General features: G+C 42.8%; 1 protein-coding gene across 2 annotated transcripts in view; it reads left to right on the top strand.

Moving 5' to 3' along the window:
* The first annotated feature begins 4,972 nt into the window (after positions 1–4,972).
* The window catches only part of SLF2 (SMC5-SMC6 complex localization factor 2), a 50,844-nt gene continuing 30,443 nt past the window's right edge, over positions 4,973–25,373 (top strand). For both annotated transcript variants that reach the window (XM_062214938.1, XM_062214939.1), the window contains exons 1-8: positions 4,973–5,253; positions 8,119–8,162; positions 8,676–9,412; positions 11,916–11,973; positions 17,503–18,473; positions 19,418–19,488; positions 23,569–23,691; positions 24,044–24,211. In XM_062214938.1, the coding sequence (XP_062070922.1) occupies positions 5,114–5,253; positions 8,119–8,162; positions 8,676–9,412; positions 11,916–11,973; positions 17,503–18,473; positions 19,418–19,488; positions 23,569–23,691; positions 24,044–24,211 (2,312 nt within the window). In that variant the 5' untranslated portion in view covers positions 4,973–5,113. The remainder of the gene's footprint in view (positions 5,254–8,118; positions 8,163–8,675; positions 9,413–11,915; positions 11,974–17,502; positions 18,474–19,417; positions 19,489–23,568; positions 23,692–24,043; positions 24,212–25,373) is intronic.

Below are 25,373 nucleotides of genomic sequence, written 5' to 3'. Positions count from 1 at the left end.
CTCAATTCACAGTCAGTTGAATCCACAGATGTGAACCTGTGGATAAGGTGGGCTGAATATCACAAAATCACAGCAAGCCTCTTTGGAAAGAACATCCAGGTGTTCCCGGAACTCTCTCCATGTCTCTCCCACTCCTGTAGGATTTGGCCCCAGAAGGGCAGAAAGAGAGCCCAAGTTTGGCCTCCACTGCCTTGCCTCCTGGAGTGACCAAAGGAAGGTCATTCTTTTCCCCCGGCCAACAGCTTCTGCTGTTCAGGGCCAGCCACAAATACGCAGAAACATGAAACGTGAATACAGGCCACAGCGACAGCTTCCAAACATTTTGTGTGTTTGGCTCTGCTGTGGGCCACTGGAATATCCTTTACACCACCACCATGTAAGATACACACACAACTGAAGAAGTGAAAATTTTGCAGAACAACACATGTTCATATACTACATGCAATGTACCAGAATTCTCCAATTCTCCATCCCATTGTTTTTTGCTGTTTTTTTTTGTTTGTTTGTTTGTTTTGTTTTTTTACAGGCAGAGTTAGACAGTGAGAGAGAGAGAGAGAGAGAGAGAGAGAGAAAGGTCTTCCTTTTTCCATTGGTTCACCCCCCAGGTGGCTGCTATGGCCAGCGCGCTGCGCTGATCCGAAGCCAGGAGCCAGGTGCTTCCTCCTGCTCTCCCATGCGGGTGCAGGGCTCAAGCACTTGGGCCATCCTCCACTGCCTTCCTGGGCCACAGCAGAAAGCTGGACTGGAAGAGGAGCAACCAGGACAGAATCCGGCACCCCATCCGGGACTAGTCTGGTTTAAGTCCTGCCTGCTCTGCTTCCCTTCCAACGTCCTGCCAGTGTGCACTCTTCAAGGCGGCAGACTGTGCTCAAGTACTGGAGCTCACCCATGTGGGAGAGCCAGATTGAGTTCCCAGCTCCTGACTGTGGCCTGGCCCTGCCCTGGCTGTTGCTGGCATTTAGAGAGTGAGCTAGCAGATGGAAGATCTCTGTCTGTCTCTCTGCCTTTAAAATGAAAGTGAAAATAAGTAAAAATTTATTTTTTTCTTTTTTAAAGATTTATTTATTTCAAAGAGTTACAGTGAGAAAAATCTTTCATCTGCTGGTTCACTCCCCACATAGCTGCAGCTGCTGGGGCTGGGCCAGGCCAAAGCCAGGAGCCAGGAGCTTCTTCTGGGTCTCCCATGTGGGTGCGGGGGCCCAAGGACTTGGTCTGTCCTCTGCTACTTTTCTAGGCCTTCAGGGAGTGGATCTGAAGTGGAGCAGCTGGCAGGCTGTGGCTTAACCCACTACACCCCAGTGCAGTCCCTTGTACAAGTTTCTTTTATAGTCATCTTGTTTACCAGTACTGATAGGCATAGATACTGCATTTACATTTACATTTGAAATAGAAGACACGGTTTGGGAAATACTGCTTTTTTTTTTCTTTTAGGGATCCCAGCCTATAGTCAGATGTTTGTCACTCAGCAGCCTGTTAGAGGGTTTTCAAATTGAGGTAATAGGTCACAGAGCATGTTAAAAACAACAACAACAGCATGGCCGGTGCCGCGGTTCACTTGGCTAATCCTCCTCTGCAGCGCCGGCACCCCAGGTTGTAGTCCCGGTTGGGGCACTGGGTACTAATCCCGGTTGCTCCTCTTCCAGGCCAGCTCTCTGCTGTGGCCAGGGAGTGCAGTGGAAGATGGCCCAAGTGCTTGAGTCCCTGCACCCGCATGGGAGACCAGGAGGAAACACCCAGCTCCTGGCTTCGGATCAGCTCAGCTCCGGCCGTAGCGGCCATTAGGGGAGTGAACCAACGGAAAGAAGACCTTTGTCTCTCTCTCACTGTCTATAACTCTACCTGTCAAAAAAAAAAAAGATCAAACATGCTTCTCGTGTGTCTGGAGTGTGAGAAATCGCTTTGCACTATCCCATAACGAAGTAACAAGAACCTGACTTTCTTTAATGCCAGGTGGGTGTTAGCACAGTTTTATGAATTACTCCCAGGAAGTTTACGTTGCATATTACACTGGGCCTTTCTCCAGAAGCCCCTGAAACAGCCAGGGGTTTTCCCAAGCGCTTGTTGGGCAGTTTTGAATTCAGCCTCGTGTGCAAAGTGACCTGGGTGGCCGCTGGGAGCTCATCTTCGCGTCTCGAGACCACTGCGTGCTCCTTCTTTGTCTGTCAGGCTTTGACCTTCATTATTTCCTGTTTCTCTGAGTAGGTTCCTTATCCTGTCTCTTGGTTTGGCCTCCAGTCCCCTCCAACAAGAGCCTTGGGAGGCATTCCGGGTCGCAGCGATTTCGGAACACAAATTCGTCATTCCCGGACAATCATAAGTTCCTTTTAGAGGCCCCTGCTTTTTAGTAACATTCTCTGTAACTTAGTGACCTTTTGTTCCCTGCCTGCTAAGGTTCTGTGTGAGCCCATCTGCACAGGCTGTTCAAGCTCTGATTGCTTCGCATTTCTGCTATCAGTTACCCCACTCCCACCATCAGCCTGACTCTCTCAGCAAACTTGTCAGATAGTTCACGTAACATTATTTCAACTGCTGGCCCATCCCTTCCGTCAAGGCCAGAGCCCGCTTCCCTCCCTTCTACTTCAGCAACTCAAGGTGAGAAACTGAGCTGCGCCGCATCCCCCAGAGGCTGCTCCATCCCAGTGGTCTGAGGTCCTCACTGCCAAGCCCTGAAGTCTTCCCAAATCAGCTTTTTACCGTCACCCAGCCTGAATTTCGCCAAATTATTTTTCCAGTCCTGGCTGTTTCATCTTAAATCTCTTACTCAGGTTTGCTTATGACACTCGTGCTCCGTCCCCCGCAAGCCCCACCTGGTGTTCTCTCCCCTCATGCATACCCTGAACTCTGAACATCTCTTACCCAGCGTGCCAGTTCCTGGCCTTCGTGCACCACAGCTGGTCGTGCTTGGTGTATGTGCGTGCATTGCAAGGCGGGGAGAAGGGTTAAACACCGGGGACAGGAAGAGCCTCAGAGACTCCCAGCCATCTTGTTAGTCTGTTGAACCTATCTCACCCTGCATCCCAAACCTGTGTCACTTTCCAACACACCGCTTAAACAAAGAAGGGCCTTGATGCTTATTGAGGATTTCGATAACCACTTCTCTGTTGAGGAGAGTTTTAAAATTGTGTTTTCATTACGACTCCATCTCCATGTATTGATCAAGGGATTTCTTGCCTCACTTAACTCCATAATCTGTTGCTCAGATTAAGAAAACGTGACAACTATTGTTTGTGGAGTCAGCACAGACTTTAAACTGATACCTTAGAGGCTGAACAAGTCAAACGCTAAGATCCAAGAAAAGCCGCTAACTGATCATGCAGAACATGTTTTCTTATGCATTACTCTTTTCATGGACTGAGCATGCAATGAAACAAACCGGATTCAATGTTTTGGAGATGTGCTGTGTTCTGGAAGCAGGAACTTCCTAGCGTAGAAATATGCACCAGGGAACACCGAATCAAGAGACAAGAAATAAGACACGTGAAAAGCCCCCTTATACAAACAAATAAGTCATTATTCAACACACTTCAGCACTTTGATCTTTTTATATAAGGAGCAATGCTCACCAAATAAAGCAGCAAATTCTATTAGCAGCTGAAAAGCGCCCTTTTATTTCGGAATTTCCTTTCTTGCACTACCACTGCCTAGTAGGCAGCTGTGCAAACGTGCCTTCTGGATGGCAGCGACACCTGTACCCTCTGCTCTGCCAGCCTGTTGGCCACTTCAGTCCCCATTAATCCTTCCTCCCGAGGGATAACAGGGAAGGGCAAGGAGGTGAACTTCAGGTCAGGAGGGTCTGCTTAGCGACCAACCAACGCAGTCCAATCTAGTACCGCAACTTGAAAGATGAGTACAAATTCTTCTGTGGCATTTACGATTCTGCTCCATCCAATTGATTGAACAGTCCTGGCAATTAAAACCTGGACATCCTTGAGACAGGTACTTTGATTGCTAACGGTTACTCTAAGAGTATTTGACCTGTCTCTAGAAGATTTTGTAAGAAGTTAATTTCACTGAAAGTGTGGAGAACAAAGAGAGAGGGAATTGATTTACTCAGTACTGATTACATAACAGAATCTAACTGCACAGCCTACAATACTTCTTACTTTTATGGTTTATAATTATCAAAAAAAGAGTAATATGCCCACTGTACAGATGTGGAGACCGAGGTTCAAAGACACTCTCTCAGTCTAAAGAAAAGTCCTGGCTATCAGCCTCTAAAGGAGGCCTGAGGACTGCCGGCAGCTTTCATTAACCCACGCAGTCCAAACTTAACATGGGTAACTGCAAGCTGATTCCATGTTCCTTTCACAAACCTCCTGCACAGACTTCATGGATAGCTCAAAATGCTTTTACGGAACAACAACTGTCCCCGTTCCAATGGGGGTTTTGTTGGTGGTGGCGTCCTTTCAAAAACAGAATATAGAACACTTAAAAAGAACCCTCAGAGAATGGGCAAATCTCCAGGTCTGGCTGTGCAGACCACAGAGGAAACGGTGACAGCGTGATGGCACTCTGGCCTAAGACCGTCTAGGGACGATGTAATAAGCAGTTGGGGAGCGCCGAATTCAGCACAATCTGTGACTTAAGACGCCCAACCGCTGGCCGTCCTCGCTGAGGGCAGCTGCCCGGCTGCGGCTTACTCCTGCCCGCCTCACCCCTCCGCCGGAGGCCGGTGTCACCAGCTGCCGCAGAGCCCGCGGCGAGCCGCCTCTCCCGCCCCCGCGCTCCCCGCCGCGGCCGCCTGGCCCCGAGCGGAGGCGCGCGCCCCCGGCGCACGTGACGGAGAGGGGGAGCAGTTTTGTCCCTCCCCTCCCCCTTTCCGAAATCCCGCCTTCTCCTGAAGCTGCATCTTTCTATTGCACCACGACCGGAATGACCGCCAGGCTAGCCAATCAGACCGCGAATGTCCCAGCAAAGACCCGCCCCCTACTGGTCCTCAGGTTCCTTCCCGCTCGCACCGGAGTCACTTCCGAAGAGAGAACCGCCATGAAGAGAGAAGGGGGTGCCGCCCACCTCTGCTCCGACAGCTTCTCTGAGTCCCAGCAGCAAGACGGCAACCACGCACCCATCTTCTCCAGCCACAGCTCATGCCGCCGTCGTCAGCGGCGCCGACATGACAAGGCGCTGCATGCCCGCTAGGCCAGGTTTCCCCTCATCCCCAGCCCCGGGGTCGTCGCCCCCGCGCTGCCATCTGAGACCTGGTAGTACGGCCCCTGCTGCAGCGGGAAAAAGACCAGAGAGTCCTGGGGACAGGTACCGTGCAGAGGGCTTGAGAAGGGGCCGGGTCGCGGGGGCAAGGGTAGGAGGGGAGGACTGCGGACGGCCGCTTTTCGGTTCCCGCCATCCTCTGCGAGCTCAGGCCTCGGCGTTCCGGGGGCCGGCGATGCTCGCCCCGCCTCCGCGCAGGGGCTGCTGGGAGTTGGAGTTCGCTTCTCTGGAGTTGGGAAGCAGCTCCTGGTCTGGTGACCGCCAGCCTGGATGGCGCTGAAGAACCTGCCTTAGGTCGAGGTGTTTTCTGACCTTCCGAGAGCTGGACCCGGGGCCCTAACTGCTTACCGCATACGTAGGTCGTTTTCCGTGCGTTCTGATCCTAAATTGTGGGTGAACTTGTCTGCGAGTGACCTAACAGTCCCGTGTACACGGTAATTCGTTCTTAAGAGAGCATTACAGATGTGGGATGTGATGTGCCTCTCCAAGAGGCCAGTTTTTTTGTAAAGATTTTCTGGAATCTGTGTAATGAAATGGGAGATTTCATCAAATGACATCCGCTGACAATAAAATATGCTTAAATTCTCTACGAACTTGGTACTGTCTTTTATTTTTAAGTTTCCAGTAAATTCATGGTTTTATGGTTCAGGTCCATGATCCCTTATCTGGTTTCTGAAAGCCAAAAAGCTGTGGCAGCTAGATGTTTTCAGTAAGTTTGGCAACAAGTGTTAACTTGGCAGCCAAGCCTGACCAGAAACTATGGCTGTTTATGACCTTTATCCCATTTGCATGTGAATATTCATAAATCTTGCTGGGGAGATGTTATTGTGTTTGGTTACAGGTCACAGCACCAGACCCCACGGGGGCCTTTACATAATTCATTTAATTTATCCTCTTTATAAAGTTCCAGAAATTCAGAATTCTAAAACACATTTGGCCTCAGAAGTGTCAGATATGGGTTATGAAGCTGTTATAATTTGTTTTTAAGCAGTTATAAGTTAGGGACATTTCTGTGCATATAAACTTAGAGAAACTCTTAAAAGTTAAATTCGTGGTACTTTTATAGGTGTGTGTGTGTGTGTGTGCGCGTGCACGCTTTACCCAAAAGCATTTTTCTTGTTCTGGTGTCTTAGTGGAAAAGGAGCTTGGAATATAACATTTTAAGGAAGAGAGATGGTATTGCATTTAGTAATTAATGTAGAAGTGGATTTAATGTTAGCTTGTTTTGAATGAATTGGCTGCTTCTGTATTCTTTCCCACGTCTCCTCAGTAAGTAACGTTATCTTTCTTCCTTTTGTAGACTCTCTGGCTTTTCCTTCTTTACTCTAAAGTAAAATAATTTGCCTAAAATAATTTACTTTGTGAACAGTTGCGTATGTTCTTTCATAGCCTGTCACTTATGTTCATCTCATGACCACTTAGCCTTTCTAGAAAATCACAGACAAACATGGCAGACTCCCAGTAACCAGTAAAGATGTGCATTGCTCCTCTAACGTGACCAGTAAGGTGTACAAGGTGTAGAAGTTTAACGTTCATAAGGAACTTGGTTTGCTCAACTTTTCCAGCTTCCTAGTAGATAAATATGTAGGGCAATTGGTAGTCCACAGCTTATTTCTTTCGGTGAAATGAAAACACTTCAGCACACTTGTCAGAAAGTTAATTTTGCTCTGTATTTGGTTACATTCTCCCTTTTGCAGCTGACAGCTCTGAACATATGGGCAAGTCAGAATACAAATTCTGGTAATGTGGTCCTTTGTGTCTCCTTTGAATTCAGAAATACTTAAGAATTAAAAAATAATTTGGTTTTTGTTATATTTAGTAACTTTATTCCATTTTCTCCATTTCATGTTTTGCCCAAGCAGTGTGTTGTTTTGTAAATATCTTAAAAGATTCTTAGATAAAAAATTAAAAATTTGTAACGCTTCTTACTTGGTTGTGAAAGCTTATTCCAATTACTGCTGTTAGATTAGCATTTTGCTGAAGTGTATAGAGAGGGTAGAATGAGCTTAATACTTGATCCTTTCTGCCTTTATCTGGTACATTCCTCTTCAGCTGCTTCCTGAAATCAGCCAAACCATCCATATTGCCATTTTACCATCTGTTCTACTCTTGTTGTGGTATGCTATTCAGGTTTTACTCCGTTTTTATAATCTCCATTATTCATCCAGCAAATTTTTATTGAATGTCATTCTGTGCCAGTGACTGGAGGTGTCAACAAATGCTTATCCCAAAGCTCTTCCATCCTGCCATGTAGCAGTGAGTGTTTTGGTCCTAAGAAGCACTCCGTACCAATTACCTGAACCCACAATCTAATCTTATTTTAATACTGTGGGTTACGGCCGGCGCCGTGGCTTAACAGGCTAATCCGCCGCCTTGCGGCGCCGGCACACCGGGTTCTAGGCGCAGTCAGGGCACCGATCCTGTCCCAGTTGCCCCTCTTCCAGGCCAGCTCTCTGCTGTGGCCAGGGAGTGCAGTGGAGGATGGCCCAAGTGCTTGGGCCCTGCACCCCATGGGAGACCAGGAGAAGCACCTGGCTCCTGCCATCGGAACAGCGCGGTGCGCCCGCCACAGCGCGCCTACCGCGGCAGCCATTGGAGGGTGAACCAGAGGCAAAAGGAAGACCTTTCTCTCTGTCTCCCTCTACTGTCCACTCTGCCTGTCAAAAATAAAAAAAAAAATACTGTAGGTTACATAAACTTCAGTTGTGATGAACTACTGGAAGTAATGAATTGTAATTTTCAATTTTTTCATGACCAGTTTAGCAAAGCATGATTACTGTTGTGAGAACTTGATTAAAGGGTGAAATCTAGCCCATATTCTGTAAATCTAACATTTTTCATTTAATCCAGGTTATTAAGGTCTTAATATTTGCTTATGTGATACCATATTAGTTATGCTTTTGTTTTCAGGAAACAGTCAATTATAGATTTCTTCAAACGAGCCTCAAAACAAGGTGTGTATACTGTGATGCTTTTTTAATAGGCTATTTTGGGGATGAGGGAGATGGATTCAAGTTTTTAACCTTGTCTAAACTCTTGCTAATTTGACTAAATACAATATTCAAAATTAAAATATAGTGAAGGTATTTTTTAATGAATATAACCTCAAGTTCTAAACAGGAACTATTTTTGCGGTTATGCTTTCTTATATTTTAAAGTAATATTCTAGTCAATAATTTAATGTTATAATATATACTATTTTGATTCTCTAGTATAATAACTTATAAATAGAGCAAAGGGGTTACATAATATAGCAAATGGGAGATGAATGAAAGTAAGGCTATTAAGCATGTCTTCATTTCTCTTACCCTCCAATAAAATGTGTATCATTAACCAGATATTATCAATTTACAAAGTTTTGTGGTAGCTTTAAATGTAGTTTAATATATTAAACAATCATAGTATAAAATATGTTTGTGTTGTTTTTAGTAACATGCAGTTTGTATGTGTTTTAATTGGCTGTTTAGACAGACATATGTTGGATTCTCCACAAAAATCAAACATCAAATATGGAGGAAGTGGATTGTCCGTTACTGGGACAGAGCAGTTTGAAAGGAAACTATCCTCACCAAAAAAATCTAAACACAAAAGGATGCCATCAGACAAGAGCCCTATTTTAGAAGCTTTCATGAAAGGTGTGAAAGAGCACCATAAAGATCGTGATGTATCTGAGTCACGTCAACCTTGTGTGTCACTAGCCTCCAAGTACTTACCCAAAGGAACAAATATCTATGTTCCTCCTCCTTATCGCTTATCAGAAGAGATGAAAGTGCTGAAGAAAAAACATCGATCTCCAGAGAGAAGGAAGTCTCTGTTCACTCATGAAAATAGCAGAGAGAAGGCTGATAGAGACCGAGGCAAGACCAATGCCGAGTCCAAAAGACAGGCCGCAGTCGCAGAAGCTGACATCTTTAAGAACAGCTCCAGAAGTCTCAGTAGCAGGAGCAGCCTATCCAGACATCACCCAGGAGAAAGTGCACTGGGAGCGAAGTTCCAGTTGTCACTAGCCTCTTACTGCAGAGAACGCGAGCTGAAGAAGTTGAGAAAGGAACAGATGGAACAGAGAATCAACTCAGAAAATTCTTTCTCCGAAGCAAGCAGTCTTTCCTTAAAATCCTCTAGTATGGCAAGAAAATGCCAGCAGAGACAGGAACAAAGTAAACAGAATGATGCCATACCTGGAAAGAGTAACCTTTCAAACCTGGTATGTGCAGTAATTACTGAATTAGCTTTGCTACTGTTATATAATGTCTAGAGTACTAACCCTAAAAATATTTAATAATTGTCACAGTATCTTTCTTTAAGGAAATATTGTTGCACAGTTTGTGTAAAAGCTGATTTGACTGGGTTTGTTCCAACTGCCCATCATTGAATTCAGTAAAGAAGTGTTTCCTGCCTTTAATATTTCAGAACAGAGATCTTTTTTTAAACTTGTTTTTTGTTTGATTGATTACTATTTGCAAGAGTAATGAAAAGATAGAGATCTTCCATCCACTGTATTCTCTCCCCAAATGACCACGCAGCCAGAGTGGCCCATGCCAAAGCCAAGAGCCAGAACTCCACCTGGGTCTCCCACATGGCAGGAAGGAACCAAACACTTGGGCCAGCATCTGCTGTCTTCCCAGGTGCATTAGCAGGAAGCTGTATCAGAAGTGAAGGAGCCAGAACTTGAAATGGCACTCACATATGGGATGTGGGCATCACAAATGTCAACTTAACCCACTACACCACAACATCCACCCCTATTTTGTTTTCTTAGGCTAGTAGTCATGTAGTCATATTTAAAATGGGCTTTGCTGGGGCTGGATGGTGTTGAGGCAGAACAGGTTAAGTCACTACCATATAAGCATCCCATATGAGTGCAGATTTGAGTACAGACTGCTCCACTTTTTTTTTTTTTTAAGATATATTTATTTATTTGCAAGGCAAATCTATAGAGAGGCAGATAGAAAGAGGTCTTCCATCTACTGGTTCATTCCCCAAGTGGCTGCAGTTGTCGGAGCTGAGCTGATCCGAAGCCAGGAGCCAGAAACTTCTGGGTCTCCGACATGGGTGCAGGGGCCCAAGGACTTGGACCATCCTCTACTGTTTTCACAGGCCCTAGCAGAGAGCTGGACCAAAAATGGAGCAGCCGGGACTCGAACTGGCACCCATATGGGAAGGCATCACTGCAGGCAACAGCTTTACCTGCTACGCCACAGCGCTAGCCCTCTGCTCCACTTTCAATCTAGCTCCATGCTAATGTGCCTAGGAAAGCAGCAGATGATGGTCCAAGACCTTGGACCTCAGCCACTCAGTGGACTTTGGCCTGACCCGGCCGTAGCCATTACAACCGTTGTGGGAGTAAACCAACAGATGGAAGATAGTGCTGTCTCTCCTTCTCTGTTACTCTGCCTTTCAAATAAAAAAAATCTGCCGGCGCCGTGGCTCAACAGGCTAATCCTCCGCCTTGCGGCGCCGGCACACCGGGTTCTAGTCCCGGTCGGGGCACCGATCCTGTCCCGGTTGCCCCTCTTCCAGGCCAGCTCTCTGCTGTGGCTAGGGAGTGCAGTGGAGGATGGCCCAAGTCCTTGGGTCCTGCACCCCATGGGAGACCAGGAGAAGCACCTGGCTCCTGCCATCGGAACAGCGCGGTGCGCCGGCCGCAGCGCGCTACCGCGGCGGCCATTGGAGGGTGAACCAACGGCAAAAGGAAGACCTTTCTCTCTGTCTCTCTCTCTCACTGTCCACTCTGCCTGTCAAAAAAATAAAAAATAAAAAAATAAAAAAAATCTTAAAAAAAAAAATGCTTAGCTCGGGGCGGTGCCGCGGCTCACTAGGCTAATCCTCCACCTGCGGCGCCGGTACCCCGGGTTCTAGTCCTAGTTGCTCCTCTTCCAGTCCAGCTCTCTGCCGTGGCCCGGGAAGGCAGTGGAGGATGGCCCAGGTCCTTGGGCCCTGCACCCACATGGGAGACCAGGAGTAAGCACTTGGCTCCCGGCTTTGGATCGGCACAGCACCAACCATAACGGCCATTTGGGGGGTGAACCAATGGAAGGAAGACCTTTCTCTCTGTCTCTCTCTGTCTCTGTCTCTCTCTCTCTCTCTCTCTCTCTGTCTAACTCTGCCTATTTAAAAAAAAAATTTTTTTAAATGCTTAGCTCAATAAAAAATAATAAAAATAAAATAAACTTTGCTGAAGGGAGATGCTTAAGGAGTGGAAAATCAGAAAGAACAGTTCTCAAACTTTGGTCCCTGGGTGGGACTGTCAATATCAGTATCATATGAAAACTTGTTAGAAATACAAATTCTCGGGGCCAGTGCTTTGGCATAGCGGGTTAACCTGCTGCCTGCAGTGCCGGCATCCCATATGGGCTCCAGTTCGAGTCCTGGCTGCTCCACTTCCCATCTAGGTCTCTGCTATGGCCTGGGAAAGCAGTGTAACATGGCCCAAGTGCTTGGGCCCCTGCACTCACGTGAGAGACCTGGAAGAAGCTCCTGGCTCCTGGCTTCGGAGGATCTTTACCCACTATACAATAACACTGGCTCCAACATTTTTAGATTTTTAATCATAAAAATACACTTCATTTTTATGATAAAACTTAAGATCTTTAAATGTTATTTTGGAAGTTAATTCAGTCTAGAAGTCTGTATAAGTGTTATGAAGGGCAATTCAAATTCTTCACTGCCTCAAACTCCTAACTAATTTTTTCTTTCTTTCCTGATAGGAAAATGGACATCTCTCAAGAAAAAGATCCTCTTCTGATTCATGGGAACCTACTTCAGGTGAGATCAAAATTAAATTTATTTCTAAATAGATTTGCATCTTATAAATACATATGTTTAAATTTTTCTTTCTAAAGGTGAGTTGAGTTTCTCAGATGAAGAGTTTAGTAAAACTATATTGAAAAAGAATTGCCCTTGACTTTAGTATATATAGTCTTTGCTTTGTCTTGACTCTTTTCTGCATTCTTCAAGAGTTCTTAACAATGTGTTTCTCATATTTGTGTTCAGTTTTCTACTATGTGTTTTTTTTTTTTTTTTAAAGATCTGTTTATTTATTTGAGAAGCAGAGAAAGGAGAGAGAGAGATCTTCCATCTGCTTGTTCAATCCCCAAATGGCCAGAACAGCTGGGGCTGAGTCAGGCTGTAGCCAGGAACCAGGAACTTCTTCTAGATCTCTCACATGGGTGACAGGGGCCAAGGATTTGGGCCATATTGCGCTGCTTTCCCAGGTGCATTAGCAGGGAACTAGATCAGAAGAGGTGCAGCCGAGACTCAAACCGGCGCCCATCTGGGATGCTGGCACTGCAGGCAGCAGCTTAACCTTCTTTGCCACAGCCTGGGCCCCAGTTTCTTACTTCTGAATTCTTGGCAACATCAAGAAGCATAATCTTTTATTCTCAGAATTGTGGACTCTCTGTGGTCCTGCTACTATGTTAAAGATGTTTTGTATAAAGTTGGAACTGTTATCATCCAAAACAGTGTTCTATAATATTACAAATACAAATATACCTTTTTAATATCAAATGTCAAGGACATCTACATGATAATAGTTTCTGCTTTTACTGTGTATTAACAAATACTTAATAACAGTTACTGCTAACTCAGTAATTCTTAAGTTATCTTTTTTTTTTTACAAAAGTTTTTTTTGTTTATTTGAGAAGCAGAGTTTCAGAGGAGGGAGAGAAGGGGAGAGAGAATGAGAGGGAGATCCAGCTGTCTGTCTGCTATCTAGTGGTTCACTCCCCGAATGTCCGCAATAATCTGGATTGGGAAGGCTGAAGCAGAAACCAGGAGCTCCTTCCAGGTGTTCATTCTTGGGTAGCAGGGGCCTAAGCACTTGAGTCTTCATCCCCTGCCTTCCCAGACCATTAGCTAGGAGCTTGTCTAAAGTGGAAGAGCCGGGATTCAAACCTGCATTCTGGTAAGAGATAGAGCCATTATAAGCTGCTGCCTAACCTACTGCACCAAAACGCCAGCACTAAGGTGGTTTTTTTTTTTAACTAGAACATTAAATTTCAAACACTACAGAAGTTTATAACACTGAAAATGAAAGATTCCCCCAAAATGACTGTTATAGTATGATGTATCAGGTTTTTTTTTTTTTTCTCCCCCTGTGATGACTACACATTTTGTCAACTGTATGAATTTTGATATCCACTAAGATATATTGGACAAAATCATTATAACCAACATTTGTTGAACACTTACTATGTGCTATGCTCTGTTCTATGTGCTTCTAATTCATTTGATCCTCACAAAAGTGTTACTTTTAGAGATGAAAGAAACAGGGGTACAGAGAGACATTTCTGAGTCATTCTTCAAGTTTCCTGTAGTACTTAATTTTATGTATTATTATTTTGACCAATCATTCTAAATTGTTAAAATCAAGTTTCAGCCCAACCATATTTTACCATCATAGAAGGATCGTCTGGGATCCAGGAATAAATCTGAAGTGTTCTATGTGGCTTTTTTTGTTTGTGTTTGTCTTTATTTATGTGGTAGGCAGTGTGACAGAGAGAGATTTCTTTGATCTGCTGGTTCACTCCCCAAATGGTCACATAGCACAATAGCCAGATCTGGGCCAGGCAGAAGCCAGAAGCCAGAAACTCCATCTGGGTCTCCCATATGGGTGGCAGGGGCCCAAACACTTGGGCCATCTTCTGCTACCTGTGCATTAGCAGGGAGCTGGATTGAAAGAACAACAACCAGGACTTGAACTGGCACTCTGATATGGGATGCTCGTGTTAGAAGCATCAGCTTAACCCACTGCGCAAACGCTGGCCCCTGTGCGTTTTTAAATTTATTTGATTTCTATAATGTTGATTTTATGATAAAGTTGTAGTAAGTTTTGACATTATTCAAGAATAAACATTTCTAAGCCATGAGACTGCTTCATTCACTGTATTGCATATTTGTAATATTAAGTAAATGATCACTTTTAACTTAGGTGGGTGGAAGTACAAAATATTAGGCCAGCTCTGCCAGTGTAAAGGCGGCTGCTGCTGGTGGTACAGCTGTTATTCAACTTTGCCTTTTTCTATGATAATGACTTAAGACTTTAAAAAGCTTTCTTCTGGGGCTGTCTCTGTAGCATAGAAGGTTAAGCCACTGCCTGCAGCATTGGCATCCCATCTGGGCGCTGGTTTGAGTCCAGGCTGCTCCACTTCTGATCCAGCTCCTTGCTAATGCGCCTGGAAAAGCAGTGGAAGATGGCCCAAGTGCTTGGGTTCCTGCACCCATGTGGGAGACCCAGAAGAAGCTCCTGGCTCCTGGCTTTGGCTTGGCCTAGCCTTGGACATTGCAGCCATTTGGGGAGTGAACCAGCAGGTGGAAGATCTCTCTCTCTGTCTCCTTATTTCTGTATCTCTGACTTTCAAGTAAATAAATCTTTTTTTAAAAATTCTTCATTTCCTGTGTTTACAAATTCTGTCAGTGCTGGCTGAAGTTGTTTCATTTACATATTGAAGTTTTGAGGCACTGCTTGAAAACATTTGTTCTCTGCGTATTTTCAGAGGCACACTTAAGGTGGTTGACCTTCACTTACATTATTTTTATGATACTGCATGCATTATAGCATTACATCCTGTACATTTATACTTCAGTGGACTGAGATCAACAGAAATTCAATATGTAAAGGACATACAGAGATTTCTCACTCTAGATTACGTTGAGAGTACCTACTTTATTTGATGTTGAGTAGATACTAAAAATGGAAATCATGCATGTTGTTCATCATTACCATTATTGTGCTTACTAGTTGTGATGGTAATATATGTAATCACAGAATTACTAATCCCACAGTTCAGATAGTTCAGAAATGCTGATAGACATTTGTCTCTTTGCTTTTTCTGAACCTTGAGTATGGCTGAATTCTGAGATCATATTTAATCTATCCCCAATACATTTGATAATTTATTAATAACAAGTTCCCCATTAGTGGGCTTTAGACTTTTCCATTTTTTCTTTTTAAAAACTCAGTCCCTCTCTTACCTATTTTATTTTAATTATTTAAAAAAGATTTTATTTATTTGAAAGACAGAGTTACAGAGAGGTAGAGACAGAGAGAGAGGTCTTCTATCCACTGGTTCACTTCCCAGTTGGCCGCTATGGCCAGAGCTGCACCAATCCGAAGCCAGAAGCCAGGAGTTTCTTCCAGGTCTCCTACATGGGTGCAGGGGCCCAAGGACTTGAGCCGTCTTCTACTGCTTTCCCATGCCATAGCAGAGAGCTGGATGGGAAGTGGAACAGCCAAGACTCGAACTGACGCCCATATGGGATGCCAGTGCTTCAGGCCAGGGCTTTAACCCACTGCGTCACAGCGCCAGCCCCTCTCTTACTTATTTTATATATTAGTCAAAACTGAAACTACTAGACACTCACTCTACAAGCTGGATGGGAGTATAGAAACAATCATGAAAATGTTACTATTAATTTACTGCCTTTAAGAGCTTGCAGAAGAGCCGCCTATGGTACCAATTCATTTTCTTCTAATTCTTATGCTAGAAGCCCTTAAAATGGAATGACATTGTGGTGTAGGATAAGCCACTGTTTAACAACACCAGCATCCCATATTACAGTGCTGGCTCAATTTCCAGCTGCTCTGCTTCCAGTCCAGTTTGGGAAATGAACCAGGGGTAGATCTTTCTTTTTCTCTCCTTCTTCACTCTGCTTTCCAAATAAGTAAATCAAAGAAGCAGCAGCAGGGGCTGGTGCTGTGGCATAGCAGGTAAAGCCGCCGCCTGCAGTGCCAGCATCCCATATGGGTGCCGGTTTGAGTCCCGGCTCCTCCACTTTTGATCCAGCTCTCCGCTATAGCCTGGGAAAGCAGTGGAAGATGGCCCGAGTCCTTGGGCCCCTGTACCTGTGTGGGAGACCCGGAAGAAGCTCCTGGCTTCAGATTGGTGCAGCTCTGGCCGTTGCGGTCATTTTGGAAATGAATCAGCAGATGGAAGACCTCTCTAACTCTGACTTTCAAATAAATAAATCTTTAAAAAAAAAAAGAGAAGAGATATTTGTTTATTTTTTAAAAGGTTTATTTATTTGAAAGAGTTACAGAGAGAGGTAGAGACAGAGAGAGACATCTTCTATCTGCTGGTTCACTCCCCAAATGAATACAATAGCTGGAATTGAGCCCATCTGAAGTCAGGAGCCAGGAGCTTCTTCCAAATCTCCTACATGGGTGCAGGTGCCCAAGGACCTGGGCCATCCTTGGCTCTGGGATATTTGTTTATTAATTACTATTTAATTTTATTGAATGTTCTATATTATTGATAAAGTTGTCCAAATAAAAATTACCTAACTCTCAAGTTTGGTTTTGGAGGCTTTTTAGTGAGATTTTTGAGAAGTGGTAGTTACTGAAATGTTTCTGGATGAGGCAACTGATAAACATGTACAACTTGTTTCCTAGGGCTCCCTTAGCAAAATACCAAAACCCAAGATGGCTTAAAACAACAGAAATTATTATTTAACAATTCTGAAAGTTAGAAGTACAAAATCAACGTATTGGTGGGGCTGTGTTTTCTCTTACAACGCTAGTTCTTTATCTCGTCTATCTTGTGTTGGCTTGTAATCCTTGGTGTTTCTTTACTTGTAGCTTTGCCTTGCAAATCTTTAGTTTGTCTTTCATCTGTGCACGTCTGTAAGAGTTATATTGCATTAGGACACACCCTTAAAAACCTTGTTTTAGTTGTATCATGTTTATGAAGTCTCTATTTCCAGTAAGGTCATATTCTGAATTACTGGGGTTTAGGACTTCATATCATTTTTAGGAGACACAGTTCAACCTGTAACATAGCGAAAGATTGGAAAGATACATAGGAAAGAATAAATCATAATTAAATAGTAGAGGGAACGAATTGGGTAAATTTCTTTTTAAGTGGAAAATTAAAATGTGTCTGCCTTCCATTTATACTGTTTTTTAAGTTACTGTACATATAGAGGTAGAAGTGGTACATTTCTGGAACCAGGTAGTCCTAGGTTTAAAAGAATATCTATCATGAGAATCCCATCTTGAATCTCATAGTTGTCTTTGTTTTGGGGAGTGACCTTTAATTCTGTTAAGGTACTAAAATTTTAATAGCTTTGGAATGAATGTGAGCGTTTGTCATTTGCTTTAAACTTGACACCAGTATGTATCAACTTGATAAATGACATAATTAATTCTGTCCTCATTCCATATATATTGAATAATCACAACCTGAATTTGTAGAATTTAAATATTTTGTCAAAATGTTTTAACTCACTGAATAAGCTTTTCTGAGATAGGAAAGTGTACTTTTCAGTAATCTTACAAAAATTAAATTTTACCAGGCTCTAAGCAGAATAAATTCCCTGACAAAAGAAAAAGGAGCTCTGTGGATTCAGATCTAAAAAGCACAAGAGAATCTCTGATACCAAAAGCAAAAGAGTCCTTTTTTGAGAAGCGTCCTGACGGACCACATCAGAAAGAAAAATTCATAAAACATATTGCTCTGAAGACACCTGGTGATGTGCTGCGTTTGGAGGATATATCCAAGGACCCTCACGATGAAACTGATCACCCCTCTACAGGCTCAGCACCTTCACATTCTGGCCACCACTCATCTAGGAATAGTGACCAAATCAGTGTGGCAAGTACCAAAGACACTAAGATGCACAAACCCCACTCACCTTTACCTCAGGAAAAATCTGCAGCTAAAAAAGCTAGCAGCCTTCAGAAAAGTAAAACTGCTGGCTCTGTGACATCAAAAGAGACAAAACTTCTACCTTTACTTTCCCATGTTCCAAGTGCTGGTTCCTCTCGGGTACCATTAAATACTAAAAATTGTACTCTTCCAGTTCCTAAAAAAGATAAAGAGCGTTTGTCATCTAAAGAATGTTCTGGGCATTCTACAGAATCCTCCAAACACAAGGAACACAAAGCAAAGACTAATAAGGATGATACTAATGTATCTTCAGGGAAAATTTCTGGGGAATCTTTGCATTCAGAATATGGCACTTCTACAAAGTCTCCCCCAGCTGCTTTGGAAATTGTGCCGTGCATCCCAAGCTCTACAGCACCTTCAGATAAAGAGAGTTCAGGAAATTCCAACACAGGTAGCAGTGCACTGAAAAGAAAACTAAGGGGTGATTTTGATAGTGATGAAGAAAGTTTAGGTTACAATCTAGACAGTGATGAGGAAGAGGAAACATTAAAATCACTGGAAGAAATAATGGCTTTGAACTTCAATCAGACTCCTGGAACTACAGGAAAGCCTCCAGCTCTTACCAAGGGTCTTAGGTCTCAGTCATCAGAGTATACAGTAAGTACTTCTATGACATTTTCCTTAACTTGAAGAGGGAAAGATGGATTGATTAGTGAAAGAACAGATTATTAGAACTTATTTTAAAATTAATATTTATCACAACTCATAATAAACTGAAAATGGTATAATTCTTATTTGATGAGTTTCCCATAAATCAGTGGTCTCCAAACTTTTTTGATCACACACACTGCGTTAGTAAAAAAATTTTGAGCATGTACGCCAATATATGTGTATACTTATAGATTACATACATGTACCACTAAAATGCTGTGTACTTTCTGAAGCATATGCAAAAACATAATTTAACAAGAAGAAGAAAATGAGTATTTTCCTATAGAAGTTATGTAGAAGTTACTATAGACTTAAGTTCTACTGGAGTTTCTATAGAAGTTCCATATAAATAGAAGTTCTATTATTTTCTTCCTGCACCCCAACGGATCACCTTGCACACCCCTGCTTTGGAGACCACTGCTGTAAATGAAGGTAGAGTGTAGAAATGTTGTTAATTGTGGTGTGCAATTTTTATTTATAAAGTGCTTCATTCTATCTTGGGAATAGCTGGATTAAATTCTAAGATGTCTGTAAAAGTTGGTGGGGATCATATTAATATTCTGTGGTAACATCTAAAAATTGGTAGTCTGATTCCACTAAAAGAACTTGAAAGTAAAGACAGGGTAGCCACGGAGCCCTTGGGTGACTGCAGTTAGATCCTAAAAGTAGCAGGGTTTTATAAGTAGTACCTTTCCTGGTAGATGGTAAAAATCAAATTGCCTGCAATATAAAATACTAGATTTAAAGCATGATGGTGAAAATTATCTTTTAAGAAAAGCATCCTCCTGGCCCAGGTTCCTGAAATAGAAGATAGTCTTTAGTACTCTGAATAATGTTAAATATCTCAGTTCTTAGATGTAAAGTATTTCTGAATTTTCTTCTTGTTCTAGGAACATGGTCACAGTGGGACTTATACAAATACTTTAGAGCGTCTAGTGAAAGAGATGGAAGACACACAAAGGTTAGTTGTCATCATGATGAGTTTGCTGGATTTAGCATACAGCTTGTTTGGTTTGGTTTTAATTGACCTTTTTGTTTTGTTTTGTTTTTTAAAGATTTATTTATTTACTTAAAAGAGTTACACAGAGAATGAAAGGTAGAGAGAGTGAGAGGTCTTCCATCCTCTGGTTCACTCCTAAATTGGCCTCAAAGGCTGGAGCTGCACCAGTCTGAAGCCAGGAGCTTCTTCTAGGTCTCCCATGCAGGTGCAGGGGCCCAAGGACTTGGACCATCCTCATTGCTTTCTCAGGCCATAGCAGAGAGCAGGATAAGAAGTGGAGCAGCTGGGACTCAAACCAGTGCCCATAAGGGATGCTGGCACTGCAGGCGGCGGCTTTACCCGTTACGCCACAGTGCCGGGCCCTAATTGACCTTTCAAAAGAATCACAAGAAGGCCAGCCCCGAGGCTCACTAGGCTAATCCTCCACTTAGCGGCGCCAGTACACCGGGTTCTAGTCCCGGTCTGGGCGCCGGATTCTGTCCCGGTTGCCCCTCTTCTAGGCCAGCTCTCTGCTGTGGCCCGGGAGTGCAGTGGAGGATGACCCAAGTGCTTGGGCCCTGCACCCTATGGGAGACCAGGAGAAGCACCTGGCTCCTGCCTTCGGATCAGTGCGATGCGCCGGCTGCAGCGCCCCAGCTGTGGCAGCCATTGGAGGGTGAACCAACAGCAAAAGGAAGACCTTTCTCTCTGTCTCTCTCTCTCACTGTCCACTCTGCCTGTCAAAAAAAAAAAAATCACAAGAAACTAGCTTGTATTTTGTGTTAGTACTACTGTTAACAGTTCTTCTGTTGTCAGCTATTTAGAAATAAGAAATACTCTCCTACTCATAGGCTGGATGAGAAGATCCAGGTTTTTAAGATATATACAGCATAAATCAATATCAATATAAACTATTTTCTGCTTATATTTAACATATCTGATAGCTTAAATTTTTAATCTAAAGCTCAGATCAAATTTTTTATACAATAAATTTATTATTTTAACCAATGTTATGTGACATTAAGAATATCCACATTAATGTGCTACTGTGAACATCATCCTCCAATTCTAGAACTTCTTCGTCTTCCCAAACTGAGATTTAATAGCCATTCAGTAATAACTCCTTATTCTCCGCTCCCTCCACCCTTGACTTTTCCAGGTTCCTTATATAATTGGAATGATACAGTTCTTGTCCTTTTACTACAGGCTTATTTCAGTTTCCAATATCATACTATGTATTAAAAAGTCCATCCTTTTTAAGACTGAATATTTCATTGTATTATGTATATAACTGCATTTTGTTTATTCATGCATCAGTGGACACCTGGTTTGCTTCAACTATTTGCCTGTTGTGAATAATGCTGGTATGAACATGAATGTATAAATATCGCTTCCAGTCTCTGATTTCGGTTTTTGGAGATTTATGCCCATAAGTGAACTTGCTGTTTTATATAATTCCACTTAACTCTTGGAGGAACCACCATACTGTTCTTTTACAGCAGCTGCACCATTGTACATTACCACCAACAGTAGATAAGGGTTCCAGTTTCTCCACTTCCTTGCCAACACTTGTTGTTTGCTTTTAGTAATATCCATCTCAGTGGGTGTGAAGTGGTATCTTAGTGTGGTTTTGATTTGCATTTCCCTAATGACTAATGATGGTAACCACCTTTTCATGTGCTATAGGTCATTTGTATAGCTTCTTTGCAAAAATATGTGTTCAGATGCTTTGCCTATTTTTAATCAGGTTGGTTGTTATTTGCACAGGTAGAAGTTTTTAAAAATATACGTTCACCACATCTAAGTAACCAGATATGATATTTCTACATCAAGTTACTCTTTTGAGTTACTCTTTTGAGTATAGAATCAGGATGAACATCCTACCATATAATACACTCAATAGAAATCTCGGGATCATAATGATCCTAATAAAATCTGTGTGATTAGTTGCAGAATATCTTTGCTAATGAGATGGGGGAAATAGTTCCTCATTAATTCAAGGAGTTTCCTTTTTTTTTTTTAAGACTTTATTTATTCATTTATTTATTTTGACAGGTAGAATTACAGACAGTGAGAGAGAGAGAGACAGAGAGAAAGGTCTTCCTTCCGATGGTTCACTCCCCTAATGGCTGCTACGGCCGGAGCTACGCTGATCCGAAGCCAGGAGCCAGATGTTTCTTCCTGGTCTGTCATGCGGGTGTAGGCACCCAAGCACTTGGGCCATCCTCCACTGCCTTCCCGGTCCACAGCAGAGAGCTGGACTGGAAGAGGAGCAACTGGGACTAGAACCCGGCACCCATATGGGATGCCGGTGCCACAGGCGGAGGGTTAACCAAGTGAGCCACGGTGTCGGCCCCAATTCAAGGAGTTTCTATGATACTAATTTAGAGAACTTCATTTAAGAGTTCAGCTGGCTTGATTACAAAGGAGTTGTGTAATATTTCAAACTTGATAACCAAATAGCTAGCTAACTGTTGGAATCTGGCAGACAATTAATATGTCAAAAGTTTTTACCTTTCTGAATTTAATTTGAGAAAGTATCTCTATTATAAAATCTGATCTGGGATGTGAAATCTCAAGTTGCTTATTTAAAATGAAGCATTGCTTAGCCCAAAAGCAAAGGTACTAGTTTGATCTGATGATTTGACTCTTTCCTATAATGATAAAGGAATACATGTACTAGTCATTTACTGTTGTATGTACTCATTTGTTTGAACTGGGGTTGGGAATAAAAACCTTAATTAAAATAACTCAATCTCAGGGCAGGCATTGTGGCACAGCAGGATAAGCCACTGCCTATGATGCCAGCATCCCAGAGGTGCGCTGGTTCAAGTCACAGAGCTCTACTTCCCATCCAGCTCCCTGCTAATGCACCTGGGGAAACAGCAGAAGATGGCCTAAGTACTTGGGTCCCTGCCACTTAGTGGGAGACCCAGATGGAATTCCAGTATCCTGGCCTTGGCCTGGCCCAGCCCCAACCATTACAGCCATTTGGGAAGTAAACCAGTGTATTAAAGATCTCTGTCTGTGTCTTTCCGTCTCTCTCTGTTACCCTGCCTTTCAAATAAATAAATCTTCTGAAAAATAAAATAAAACTGAATCTTAAAGAGGCAATATGAGCAAGAACCTTGGATCTAGCCTAGACTCTACATTGTGAACATGCATCCTGAGTTCTTCCAAGTTTGACTTTTCTAATGTCTACTTCTTCACCTATAAAATGGGTAAAATAAATTACATGGAGTTGTTGTGAGGATTAAAAGGATTAAATGCATAAAACCCTTAGTGTAGTACTTGTCACATAGTAACTGCTCAGTAAATGTTAGCTGAAATGATAATGACAGTGGCAACTACTGCAGGTTGCTGGGACTACTAGAAGTCAGATAAGTGTTAAAGATTACTAAATTAGTGATATTTATTCTTGATACTTTTCTTTCCCCATTCTCTAAATGTTTTGGATAGATCACTTTTAAAAGCTTTTAACAGTAAGGAAATAGGCAAGGTTTTTATGTGATGAACACTATTCTGATAATATACAGAAACTAAGTAAAAGCCTAAGACCTAAAACAACTTTTGGGGGGGCTGGCACTTATAGCGGGTCAAGCCGCTGCCTGCAGTGCCAGTATACCATACGGGCATCAGTTCGAGTCCCAGCTGCTCCACTTCCTATCCAGCTCTCTGCTATGGCCTGGGAAAGCAGTAGAAGATGGCCCAAGCCTTTGGACCCCTGCACTCGCATGGGAGACCCAGAAGAAGCTCCTGGCTTCTGGCTTCGCATCGGCCCAGCTCTGGCCTTTGCAGCCATCTGGGGAGTGAACCAGCAGATGGAAGACCTCTCTTTCTCTCTCTCTCTCTCTCTCTCTCTCTCTCTCTGCCTCTCCTTCTCTCTCTGTGTAACTCTGACTTTCAAATAAATAAAATAAATCTTTAAAAAAGAAACAGACTTTTCATGTTTTACTGAAAATGGTGTATTATATGTCATGATGTATTGGGGAGACACAATTTAACTTACTAAGTTTAATTTTTAGGATGAATTATTTATTATAGCATTCTTTTAATCCTCAGGCTAGATGAACTGCAGAAGCAGCTACAAGAAGATATAAGGCAGGGCCGAGGCATTAAATCCCCAATCAGAATCGGAGATCAAGATAGTACAGATGATGAAGATGGCCTCTTGGAGGAACACAGGTACAGTATTTTTGATAATGTATACATGTAATTTTATAGTTTTTGTTTCTTTGTAAAGTAAATAGGCCTTTGATGATTATTTCCTTCATGAATCTTTACTGGGTTTCTAATCATCTGTGATGGTATTAAAAGGCAAATGTTAGAGGCAAGTTACACCTTTTCTTTTGTACTGATTATTGTTCCTTCTTATAAGAGACAAAAATTGGGAGAAGCAAAGCATAATTCTTCTCAGGCTGGTCTTCTAACTTGGGATTGACATTGGACGTAAAGTTTTCTTTGCATCCAACTTTTAAGTACAAAACCATGTGCAGTGTAACTATTTGGTATTCAAGTAACATGTTTTATGTTTCAGGGAATTTCTAAAGAAATTTTCAGTTACAATTGATGCTATTCCTGATCATCATCCAGGTGAAGAAATATTTAATTTCCTTAATTCTGGAAAAATTTTCAATCAGCATACCTTGGATTTAAGAGACTCTGGTTTTATCGGACAAAGTGCTGTAGAAAAGCTTATTCTTAAGTAAGTAGAAATTAATATTATGTCTTTTTCTCTATAAAAATTACTTTAAAAGATTTCTGACCAATGTAATTTTCCGGTTTCCTAATCCTTTTTTGCCCTTTATGATTTTTTACTTAATTATAGGAAGCAGCATAGGAAAGTTGGCATGCTTTTATTAGTTAGGATTAAGATCCATAAATAGCAGTGACTGTCAAAGTAACAGGAGCTTAAACAAGAGTTTATTTCTTTCTTAAGTTAAAGAAGGGTAAGAGGTATCAAGTCTAGGGCTAGTATGTTGGTTTCACTATTCAGTCCTTTTTCTCTGTCATTCTTTTTTTTATATAAGATTTTATTTATTTATTTGAGAGGTAGAGTTACAGACAGTGAGAGGAAGAGACAGAGAGAAAGGTCTTTCTTCCGTTGGTTCACTCCCCAAATGGCCACAACTGCCGGAGCTGCACTAATCTGAAGCCTCTTCCCAGTCTCCCATGCGGGTGCAGGGGTCCAAGGACTTCAGCTAGAGGAAGCTCCTGGCTGTTTTCCCAGGCCATAGCAGAGAGCTGGATTGGAAGAGGAGCAGCCGGGACTCGAACTGGTGCCCATATGGGATGTCAGTGCCACAGGCGGAGGATAACCTGCACCACAGAGCCAGCCCCTCTCTGTCATTCTTAGCACCTCGTTGCTCCAGTGGCTGATGGAACTCAAATCCTGTATGTTCAAATTCCCAGAAATTCTACACATTTCTACTTCAAATTAGTTGGATAGAACTTAGTCAATGTGGCCACACCTGGCTATAAGGGAGGCAGCCAGAGAGCCAAATTGAAAATTAGGATTCTTTGGCATTGCGGGTAAAGCTGCCGCCTGCATCCCATCCCATATGGGTGCCAGTTCCAGTCCCAGCTGCTCCAATTCCAATCCAGCTCCCCACTAATGGTCTGGGAAGCAGCAAAAGATGGCCCAAGGACTTGGGCCCCTGCATCCACATGGGAGACCAAAAAGAAGCACTTCCTTCTGGCTTTGGATCAGCCCAGCTCTAGCCATTACAGCCATTTGGTGAGTGAACTGGCGGATGGAAGGTATCTCTCTCTGCCTCTGCCTCTCTGTAACTCTGCCTTTCAAATAATAAGTAAATAAATCTTTAAAAAAGAAAGTTAGGATTTGGTTACCAAGAACTGCAAAACAG

This window comes from Lepus europaeus, chromosome 17 (genome assembly GCF_033115175.1).
Source record: "Lepus europaeus isolate LE1 chromosome 17, mLepTim1.pri, whole genome shotgun sequence".
NCBI lineage: Eukaryota > Metazoa > Chordata > Mammalia > Lagomorpha > Leporidae > Lepus > Lepus europaeus.
Note: the sequence above shows the minus strand (reverse complement) of the source record. Positions and strands in the feature narration are given on the sequence as shown.